An 11823-nucleotide genomic window follows, 5' to 3' on the forward strand; every position below is an offset into this window, starting at 1 on the left:
AAAGACAAAAAGAGAGAATGAAGTATAAAGAAGTCCCCCTAATTGCCTTAGGTCATACTCAGGCTGAGGAGTTGGCATCAAATCCATGCTTCAAATCAAAGGTGAGGGAACTGAACACTTACTCTCTTCTTTGTTGCTTTCAGCCACCACCCAGATTTTTAATCAATGTAAGATTTGCAAAGAACACAGGAGAGGGCACTGATTTCATAACATACCAATATAAATGAGCTTTCCAAGGTTATTACTTTTCATCCTAGGGAGACTGAGGATACCAACTACATAGCATTTCCAAATTGGTCCAGAGGAAACATTAATGGAAAGGTTGCAATTATACCCTTCCCAAATGTTTTGTGGACAATAAACTAAAACATATACTATCCCATTACATATACTGTATTATAGTGTACAATATACTTCACACATACTATGGAACATATAACTGCAACTTAGGGTAAACATTTTAAAACATGGATTAGTTTATCTAGAGCACATAATCACTCTAAGTCACACATAATAAAACAAACCATAAAAGTAACATTATGCTCTGATGTTCCCTTCAGTGTTTAACCTTCAAACTTTAAAATGGCCTAAAAAAATATATACTTAAGTTGTTCCAAGAGCCTATGAATGTCACATCATCCTTCTGTTACTAATTAACCTCATGTTATACATGTGAGCCAAACATCTTTCATGCGGAGCTTAGTGAAAGGGTATGAGATGATGAAATGCATTCCCAGCAACTGCTCTTTCATCAACGTATTGTTGAGATCTGTCACTAGCTCACTTCTGCATCAGGACTTCCTTCAGGTGTTACATTCATAAAGGATAGTGACATTATATGATAATGATAATAGCTAATGTGTCGAAAGTTAATACACCTCCTAAGACATTCATCTCTTTAACTATTCCAAATAATCCTATGAGGTAAATATGCAATGGATTGTGTGGCATGTAGTGAATGTTCCATAAAAATATTATTATTACAGATGAGGAAACTCAGAGATTAAGTAACTAAGCAGGTGAAGACTGGATATGATCCTGAGTCCATCTCCTACTTTTAGCCAATATTCTATTCAGCCTTCCTCAGAAAAATAGTAAAGATGTTAACTAAGGTTAACATGAGACAATAATTCAAACAGGACAGCAGTCTCACAACCCCAAAAATAGCTATGAAAAAGCAACATCTAACTAATATAGTCAAAAACTATATTTTGTGTGGAGGGGAGAAAGGGCAAGAGGGAGACCAGGAAAAGTGCAAGTGAAAAAAATCCATATCACATAAAAGAGCATATGGCTACTATATCCGGACTGTATCAGGGTTAAGCTGTATGCCAACTTCAGGCCCAAAGACAGGGTGATAGAAATCCTTTACCTACACTGTCAGCTGAACAAGTTACTACAACTGAATACGCTAGGGAATTATAATGCCATAGCTTTAGGATGTGAGATCACAAAAGAGCTCAAGGGTTTCTAAAGAAAGATTTTCTTGCCAGTATGGTGACATATGCCAGTGATTGGGGAGGCTGAAGCAGGAGGATTGCAAGTTCAAAGCCAGCCTCAGCAACTTAGGAAGGCCTTAAGCAACTCAGTGAGACTCTATCTCTAAATAAAATACAAAAAAAAAAAAAAAAACAACTGGAGAGGGAAAGAAGGATTTTTTTTTTTTTTTTTTTGCATTCTCATCCTCCTAGAATAACAATTATCTATCCTGGGGGAAAAAAAAAAAAACAAGAACTCTTAAAAGGAAAAAGAAAGCTAAATATGTATAACATTTCATTACCCCTTTGAGAGGATATGGTCCTACACTAAGGCTACACTCTTTAAAGTGAAATAATCCTGCAAGTAATTAATTAATTTATTAATTAATTCCAGTATTATGTACACATTTCAAGGTAGATACTATCAATGTTCCTTCCAATGTGCTAATGAGCCCAGGAAGGGAAAAAAGAAGTCTTGGGACAGGAATGAAAATTCATATCAACCCACACTCATCCAAGGTACAAGTCTTGTTTCAAAGCAACCAATGGTAAACTCTTGTAGTTGTAGAACCAAGGCCCTGCAATCACTGACAGCCTAATGCTGGATATACAACAGACACCCAAGTAGACCTGTCCAAGTTGCCAGTGAAAACACTACTTTTCCCTTTACTCTTTGATGTTATCAGCAAGTAAATGTAATGTTTATAATGTATTTGAGGGGAATCATAAATTTTTTAAAGCCTTGATGTTTAAAATTTACCTGGGCAGAATAAATATACTTTTACTAAAAGAACAAATTTCTAATAAGAGTACAGTCCCATCCCAGAAGTTTGAGATGAATAAACAAAACCTTAAGCTGCTGCCCAAAGTCCTGAATCAGCTCTGGAAGTTGTCCCCTCCACCAGTGCTTCCTTAAAGAATATCCCATACGTTATCGGCAACTTACAGGTGCTCATCATTTCCCATGCTTAGCTCACTTAGCTCGACAGCCAAGTAGAGTCAAAAGCTCAGGGTCTACTGTAAAAAAAAAAAAAAAAAAAAAGACTCCAGACTCAAGGACAGGCTCTTCCAATACTGTTTATGCGACCATAGACAATTCGATTAGCCATTTTTCTAATCTCATTTTCCTCTTCTATACACTACGAAGGGAAATACCTGTCTCATCTAGCTCCCGGCTAGGTCACAGCCTGTTTGCGGGTGGAGAGGTTGTTTCACTAAGGGTCACTAACTGTACCGCCGCCCTCTGCACCCGCCTAGGTTAATTCAAGGCAGGAGCTGGAGTCCCCGCGGTACTTCGTCCGCCACGCTCGGGGAAGGATGCTCCCCTCATCAGCCCTCCCTTGGGGACCGCGGCGACATGCGCTGTGACAGTCTCTGCCGCAGCAGCTCCCGCCGGCTCCAGGACACCTGCCCCGAGCGCCTCCAGCGGTCCCTACCTTCGAGTCTCCCAGGCTCGCTCCGCGCCCGCGACCCCCGCCTCTCCAGACGCCCCTCCCGCCCCCTGGTGGTGCAGGGACCCCGGGTGCCGGGGCTGCACCCTCCTGGCCTCCGGACGGCTACAGCATCGCCCGGGTTGACACCAAGCCCCGGCCCACCTCCCCCCCAGAGCCTCGCCTCACTCTCCCCAGGACTGGCGGGGAAGGGTGGTCGCAAGGCTGAGGCTCCTTACCCGGGAGCTTGAGCGCCCTGGACAGCACGGTCGCCATGGCGGAGGCCCGGGTGCGCGTGCGCGCGACCGCGTCCTGCCGGGAAGTGTAGTTCGCAGCGCGCGGCGGCGCGTGGGCTGCGACCTGGGAAGGTGGGACCTGCTGCGGAGCCCACCCTGGAGCAGGGCACGGCCGCGGTGCAAGTCACTTCCCCACTTGGAGTCTCACTTGCCTTGTCGGTCTAATGGGGTTGAAGTAATAACTAGCCCATAGGCTTGCGGACAGACTGGGATGAGATAGCTGATACTTAAGGAGGCGCGGGTTGTGAAATGCGCGTGGGCTTTGGAATCCTACGGACTGAATTTTAATCCTACCTGCCTCACTTGCTAATTGGGCCACCTTGGGAAGCTTCAGCTTCCTTTTTTAAATGGAGACAATACTATCTACTTCCCAAGCTTGCTGTGAAAATATAAAAGTAACCATCTGTTTAGAACACACAGCTCAGTTAATTGTGTCTCTTGTGTTTCTTGGGTAACAAACTGAAGTTTCCTGGAACTCTAACCTTCATTTCTTGCTCCCAGTTCTTTCCAGGTATCTACTCAGCACCGTACCCCACAGATCCTCCCTTGCAAGATCTAGGATGCAGGCGCAAACTTGCTTCTTTTCCCCACAGACACCAAAAGATCAGCACTTTGGTGCAGGAATGCTGAATATATTAAATTATCTTGGAACTCGAACGATCTTATAGACTATCTAGTCATCTCCCTGGACCCCACCTTGTTTTATTGGAGGAAAAAACTGCAAATATGATGTGGCTTCTTAGTGTCAGAACAAAAGTTCCAAGATACCCCTCACTTCAGAGGCTGCCTCACCCCATCCTGCCAGAGTAATCTGAGAAACTAGTAATCTAGAAACTAGTCCTTGACAACAACAACAAAAAAAAAAGCCATTGACTCTGACACAACATCCACTCTGGAACCAAGCCTCCTAAGGTCAAACCCGACTCCATCATTTCCTACCCACTAGACCTACCACTATTTGCTTATCTCTTCCTGTTTCACTTTCCACGTCTGCAAAATGGGGATAAAAGAGTTCCTGTTCCACAGAGTTGCCCTGAGAATTAAATGTATACCTGTAAATACTTAGAACAGTGTCTGGCACCTACTGTTTTATTAGAGTTAACCTTTCTTTTGGTAGTTAATTTATTAATGTTTTAACAATTAAATTTTTTTGTTAAAATATTTTTTAGTTCTGGATGAATTCAATACCTTTATTTTATTTATTTGTTTTTATGTGGTGCTGAGGATCGAACCCGGTGCTTCACACATGCTTGGCAAGCACTCTACCACTGAGCCACAATCCCAGCCCAACAATTAAAATTTTAACGTAGGAGCTGGGGTTGTAGCTCAGTGGTAGAGTTCTCACCCTGCACATGTGAGGCACTGGGTCAGATCCTTAGCACCACATAATATGTGTTAATTCAGCATTATACAATACTCAAAATTTTCACTGTTTGCCACTTCTCTGGAGGTACAATTAAGGCACCATAGTAGGTCATCTAAGAAAAGAAACTATAAGTCACACTCAATCAGCCAGTAGTTGCTTGTCTAATATCAGAGTTGCTAATTAGAGATATGAAAAACAAAGAAAAAATGGACTTTAAGTCTGAGAAGGAGGCAGGAGAAGTCTGTTTTAGTTGCAGAACACAGGAACTTGAGCTGCTAGAACAAGGTACAGGTGGAATGGAATAGACAGGTTACATAGGATAGGAGAAAAAGAGAAAAGAATCTGTCCAGTTTTCTTCATGAAAGGTAAAATCCAGGAGTGTCCCTTCTTATAATCCAGGAGTGTCCCTTCTTAGTAAATAAAATTGTAGTTTAAAGTTTGATTAATAGCATGGAGATTCCTCAAAAGACCACCATATGACCCAGCTATACTATTTCTCAGTATATATCCTGAAGAATTAAAGGCATCTATGCATACCCATGTTTATAGCAGCACAATTCATTATAGTCAAACTATGGAACCAGTCTAGCTGGTTTCAATGGATGAATGGATAAAGAAAATGTGGTATATATACACAAGAGTTTTATTCAACTGTAGAAAAATAAAATGGTGTTCTTTGCAGAAAAATGGATGGAATTTGAGAACATTATATTAAGTGGAGTAAGCCAAACTCAGAGGGTCAAGGGTTATATACTTTCTGGAATATGTGGAAGCTAGAGAGGAAAAAGGAAAACAAAGGGGAGGGTTGGGAATCTCTTGAGAATCAAAGGGACATCAGTAGAGGAAAGGGATGAAGAGGAAGGGAAGAAATGGGGAAGTGCTGAGGAGTGATATTGGCCAAATAATATTGTTATATTGTGTGCATGTAAGAATATGTAACATCAAATCCCACCATTATGTGTAAGTATAATGCACCAATAAAAAAGAATTTGGGGAAAAAATAAAGTTTGATTAAAAACTTTGCTTCAGGACTGGGGTTGTGGCTCAGCTGTAGAGTGCTCGCCTCACGTGTGCGAAGCCCTGGGTTCGATCCTCAGCACCATATAAATAAATAAATAAAGGTATTGACAACTACAACTAAAAAATAAATATTAAAAAAAAAAACTTTGCTTTAAATGGGTGTTGTTACCCAAAATACCGGTATGTATCCAGACAATTATGTATGCACATAAAAAGTGTTTCTGAGTGAATATACATCCCATACGTGTGACCTCCAAGCCCCTCAGATTTATATCCTAGTTTCTATGGCATTTCCACTTTCCTCATAATCATTCAACTTTGTCCAAATGATTTTCAGGGGGAGGCAGATGCTGAGGAGTCCCTCCTTCCGTAGCTCCTCAGGTCACCTCCATTTTGTTTCTCTTCTCCATTCCAGAAAGCTCTCCTAATCTGACACATTTTCCCCCCCCATTTTAGCATAGGAACTACAACTTAGACTAGTGTTTCTCAAATCTAATGCCCTTTTCTTTCACTAAAGAAAAAATTCAAAGCATTCATAAAAAGATTCAGGATTCTTGGGCTGGGGTTGTGGCTCAGTGGTAGAGCACCAGCCTAGCACATGGGAAGAACTGGGTTCCATCCTCAGAACCACATAAAAATAAATAAATAAAATAAAGTATGTATCCATCTACAACTTAAAAAAAAAAAAAACTTTAATGAAATCAGGATTCTTGCATTTTGCATAAAGAATACCTGTGAGTTCCTCTCTAGTTATCAGGTAGAATGTGAATACCTTTGATGCCAACACACCCACTGAGGTCCTTGTGGACAATGCAAATGCCCAGGGGCTCCCTAACTTCTAAACTTGGGTTGCCTCCAGGAAAGGTAAAACAAAAGTGTCTGGGGAAGGATGGCCCTAGATAACCCAACCTGCCAGATAGTTGTTTTGGACCCAGGTTTCAGTAACAATAAGAAGTTGCTTTTCTGCAAATGGCAACGAAAGACAAAAAGGCACTTTCTCTTCTTCCTACATTGATGTTCCACCACTTTTATCAGGTTCCTTAGACTTATGCCAAGTATTGCTCAAAATCTCCAGGAGTCCTCCACTTAATCAAAGAATGATCAGATCTGGTCATCGAATACTTGCCATTTCCTGAACATCATGGCCATTTCTGCTCGTTCTGACCCTCCTGCTAGGTTTAATGACTTTCTCTTGGAGCCAGGTATCTACCAGCAGGCTGCTACTGAAAAGCTAGCCTCTGCCTCAGAGCAAAGTCTGTCCAAAGAAGGGGGCGTGACCCTTGTCCTTGGAAAGACCCACAGAGCACTCCTAGGCACATACCCACCCTGCTGATTGTTTATCTACAAATAACAGGAGATATCTGCTATGCCAGGTGTCCCTGACTCTGTCAGGCTAGGTGGGGACCCATAGTAACCCCCTAGCAGCCACCAATCAGCTTGAGACCAGGAAAATACCTGGGATGCCAGATGACCCTCCCAGTAGTTTATGGTGGTTGATAACATGTTGGGAAACCATGCAGTTCAGCACTACTCCCCTCATGGCTTAAACCAATCAATTCAAAGGAATCTCTCTCTTGTACTAACCAATCACCCCTACCCAACTTGTTCCCGATAGTGAATGTGCTAATCATGTTTTAGAGTTGTTGTTTGATTTTCCCGTGGTGTGTGATGATTTGCTAAGAGATGCTATGATGTATGTGAAGTCCCTGCCTTCCCCAAAGAGTGTATAAAACTGCTGCAAACCCTGGGCTCGGGGCCTTTCAGCATCACCAGTTGCTGTGTGCGTGCGGAGGACCAGGAGGACCCAGCTAGCTCGCAATAAACACCTCTTTGCTGCTTACATCGATCTCAGTCTCTGGTGGTCTTTTGGGGGTCCCGAATTCAAGCATAACACTACTCCTCCATCTTGGCGTTGCTGAAAGCTCAGTCCTTGTCCCCCATGCCAATCCAATAACCAGAACACAGTTTTGAGGAAAAGGAAAATGAAGGTTTATTGCTTTGCTAGCAAAGGAGAAACATAGGGGAGTCCTGAACCAAATGCTGAGATTCTGCCCATCAGCAGGTACAAAGAGGGCTTTTAAAGAGGTGACTCAAAGGCTACATTCCATGCATTCTGTTTGCAATGGTAATTTGCTTGTTAATTTGGGAGATCTTTGTTCTATCCCAGAAGTCTAAATTACTTCGTTCCTGTGGTGGGTGTGTTCAAGGACAGATAAATCTGCCTAAAAGTGGAAGAAAGGTAATCCTTTTTCCCCTGAGATTAGGGAGGAGCAGGGAGAGAGGAAGAGAAAAAAACATGTCCATTTGAAAAATAAATTGCAGTTGCAGAGAAGCAAGGGCTAAAGTAGACTGCTGTTACATTGGTACCAGTGGGACTGCCAGGCCCATGGCCATCTCTGTCTCCTTTCAAAAAGTTTCTTAATGGAGCTCATACCAGTCAATGCCAAGTCATGGTTTCGTGCTGTTAAAATGTCAAAGCTGTGTGCAGTGCAGTGCAAACTAAGGAAGACTGCCTCTCTTCTTTATGTTATGTTTTATTAGAAAATTATCAACCCTGGGGCTGGAGTTGTGGCTCAGCAGTGGAGCGCTCGTCTAGCACACGTGAGGCCTTGGGTTCAATCCTTGAAAAACCAGCCTCTACCTCAGAGCAAAGCCTGTCCAAGGAAGGGACATGACCTTTGTCCTTGAAAAGACCCACAGAGGCACATTCCCACCCTGCTAAGTGGTTTATCTACAAATAACAGGAGAGATCTGCTGCACCAGGTGTCCCTGACTCAGGCTAGGTGGGGACCCAATCCCCTAGCAGCCACCAATCAGCATGAGACAGGGAAATACCTGGGATGCCAGATGACCCCCCCCCCAGTAGTTTATGGTGTTGGGAAACCATGTAGTTCAGCACGAACACCCCTCTTGGCTTAAACCAATCAGTTCAAATGAATCCCCCTCTTGTAGTAACCAATCACCCCTACCCAACCTGTTCTCGCCAGTAAATGTGCTAATCATCTTTTAGAGTTGTTATTTGATTTTCCCGTGGTGTGTGATGATTTGCTAAAGAGATGCTATGATGTATGTGGGGGTCCCTGCCTTCTCCAAAGAATGTATAAAACTGCTGCAAACACTGGGCTCGGGGCTTCTCAGCATCACCAGTTGCTGTGTGTGTGCGCGGAGGACCAGGAGAACCCAGCTAGCTCGCAATGAACACCTCTTTGCTGTTTACATCGATCTTGGTCTCTGGTGGTCTTTTGGGGGTCCCAAATTCAAGCATAACATCCTTAGCACCACATAAAAAAAATTTAAAAAGATATAAATCAATTTTTATAAAAAAGAAAAGAAAAAAATTGTCAACCCTATGCTGTCTATTCCTCATGATCAAATGCAGTGTTTTCATTACACAGAACTTTCCCATTTTTACTTGGTGAGTCAATTAAGGCAAGGTAATTGCTGTAACAAACAACCTCAATGTTTCAGCAATTTGAGAGAATACAAGTTTATTTTCTACTTATGTTACAAAGTACAGAACAGGGAAGGCAACACAGGGGCCCTATTTTTCCTAGATATTCAGAGACCCAGGCTCCTCTGTCTAGTAGTCTTTGTCCTTAGGGCCTTGGAGACCTCCACTGGATCATTTGCATCCCAGTTAAAGTGGGCCTGGAGCTGGTTATAGGTGGACTTCTGCCACATTTATTTAACTAGAACTCAGACACAGAATATATGTGCCAGGAAGGTGGTGAGCCCAGAAAGGAAAGGAAATTAGTTTGAGGAGAATCTAGCCAGACTCTGCTACACTAATTACTTTACATCTTCATAAAATACAGACCTGGGCTCTTGATAGTGGGGGAGAGGTTCCAGGTATAGCTCTATATAGAATTGCCTTTCTCCTCTAGCTTTGTTCCTGAGCTATACTTGTCCTGATTCATGGACTTGCCATTGTGTTTAAGGTAAACCTCTCTCAGCAGGAGACTTGCTTCCTCCATAAATACATTTCTAGGAGTCATGCCTACATATGTGAGCAGAACACAGACATGTCTGAACTCACTGGTGGACCCATCTCCTGCTCAGAGCATGAGCCTCTGCTACCCTGATAAGAGAGATAGACTTAGGAAGCAGCTGTTAGAATGAGATTGGAAAAGCGAAAAGAAAATACTGGGACAAATAATAATGAGATGAGGGAGTGGAGAAAAGCAAAAGAGAAATCCAGCAAACATTTGAGGGTTAAATGCAAATGTCAAGGATCCTGTAAAGTCAGTCTTGGATTTGCATGAGGAAGTTCAGAGAGGGCGTGTGCCAGTGGCATATTCACGTCTCACAGAGAACTGGACCCTGACCAGGAGCAGAATGACTTGCCATGAAGACAAACAGGTTTATGTTCCCAGAGTGTCCTTTAATAAAACACAAAGGCTAATACAGCTCAGATTCATACAGACTTGCAGCCTACAGAACTTTCTAGAATCTAGACTATAAAAATCTTTTCTAGGCCCTGAGATTTAAACAAAGGCTTCTTCTTAACAAGTCTTTGGCTGGAATGTACACTGGAGAACAACAATATAATTAAGGACAGATCCACCCAAGCCAAAGCAGCTCTCCTACCTCTGACTCCTCATAGCTTTACATGTCTACTGAAGGACTCTCAGTGGTAATGCGGGTGTCCATCTACCACTTGAACCCTTATCACCTGGCCAGTCTTGATCAAGGATTCAGCCCCTTTATAAACTTCCAAGAGAAGTCCAATGGGCCAAGCATATTGTCACTTGGGTAGTTTCCTCGATGATTTAGGGAGTCAGGGAGAGTATTCACTACATTTTTCCCTCCTCTGGGAGGTTCTGAGGCTGTTCTGCTCTTAGACTTTCCTTCCCTTCTTTCTTGTCACCAGTGGCCATTAGCTTTGACACAAGGCTGGACTCTCATCTCTCTCCTAGTGGGCAGCATCTTTTCATTGTAATGGTCACTCCATACAATGGAATCCTCACACAATGTTCTCCACACTGTTCCTCTGATAGTGTCCTGTTTAATTCCCTCAACAACCCTATGTGGTAAATATTACTACCTCAATCTTGCAGTGAGGAAATATAAGCTTAACTAGATTAAGCTCCTTGCCCCAAGTTGCAGTTCCTGTGTACTAGAAGGAGATTTTGAATGAAGGGTTTTCTGCCTTTTAGTCACAAGCAAATATACAGTATGTATATTACAGTTTGTCCTTTATCTAGGGCAGGTATCAGTCACCATAGCCTAGACACAGCTTCAGAATCTTTACCTGGCTACCCAGGGAGCTACTGTCCATTTGATTGGGCTTAAAATTAAAAATTATTTATAATCCCTGCCTCACAGCATGGTAAACCAATATTTAATTCATGGTAGGTATTCAGTGAATGTAACTGATATTTAGCCAACATTTGTTCTACTTAGTTGAGAATCTTACCTATCTAATTGATCAGGACTAGGCAGAACTGTGGTTTTCATTCAAAGACCACACTCTTGATTGAATCTTCTTAGTTCTGCCTGTCTATTCCTAAGTAATGCTCTCAAAGTCAATAAATCAGGGCACCACTGTTTATGTAACCAGAATCTAGAATGTTTCATTTTTCTGCCCATCTTAGAGTATTAATTATAATCAGCTGCATGTTACACTGTAATACGAATGTATGTTCATGTGTTAGTCAGGTTTCTGTTACTATGAGAAAATACCTGAGATAATCAACTTAAAAGGAGAAACAGTTTATTTTGGCTCATGGTTTCAGAGATTTCAGGGCACAGTTTGTGGCTCCTTTGTTTTGGGGACTGTGGCAAGGCAACACATTATAGTGGAAGCATTTGGAACAGGAAATTGTTCACTTCATGGCAGGGGAAAAAAATAGGAAGAAGCCAGGGTCCCAATGTTCCCTCCAAGGGGATACCCCCCCAGACTAACTTCCTCTTAATAGACTCCACCTTTTAAAGTTTCTGCCACCTCCCAATAACCCCACAGGCTATGACAAAGCCTTCAACACATGGGCTTTTGGGAAATGCTTAAGATTGAAACTGTAACAGTCTAATATATTAAATTTGAACATATGTCCAGGCAAAGTAGAGCATACCTATAATCCCAGCAACTCCAGAGGATGAGTCAAGAGTATCATAAATTCAAGGCCAGTCTGGACAACTTAGTGAAACCCTCAGAAATTTAGTAAGGCCCTGTCTCAAAACAAAAAATAGAAAAGGTCTAGGGATGTAGCTCACTGGTAAGGTACCCTTGGGTC

General features: G+C 42.4%; 1 protein-coding gene across 2 annotated transcripts in view; it reads right to left on the reverse strand.

Moving 5' to 3' along the window:
- The window catches only part of Fam234b (family with sequence similarity 234 member B), a 34376-nt gene extending 31072 nt beyond the window's left edge, over positions 1-3304 (reverse strand). The window contains exons 1-2 of one of the 2 annotated variants that reach the window (XM_021730757.3): positions 3148-3174; positions 2425-2495 (exon numbers count right to left, since the gene is read on the reverse strand). In XM_021730757.3, coding sequence (XP_021586432.1) covers positions 2425-2437 — 13 coding nt within the window. In that variant the 5' untranslated portion in view covers positions 2438-2495; positions 3148-3174. Of the gene's footprint in view, positions 1-2424; positions 2496-3147 lie in introns of both variants that reach the window. The other variant, XM_005331920.5, reaches the window with a different exon arrangement.
- Positions 3305-11823: the final 8519 nt, after the last annotated feature.

Source organism: Ictidomys tridecemlineatus, chromosome 6, assembly GCF_052094955.1.
Source record: "Ictidomys tridecemlineatus isolate mIctTri1 chromosome 6, mIctTri1.hap1, whole genome shotgun sequence".
In the NCBI taxonomy this organism is placed as follows: domain Eukaryota; kingdom Metazoa; phylum Chordata; class Mammalia; order Rodentia; family Sciuridae; genus Ictidomys; species Ictidomys tridecemlineatus.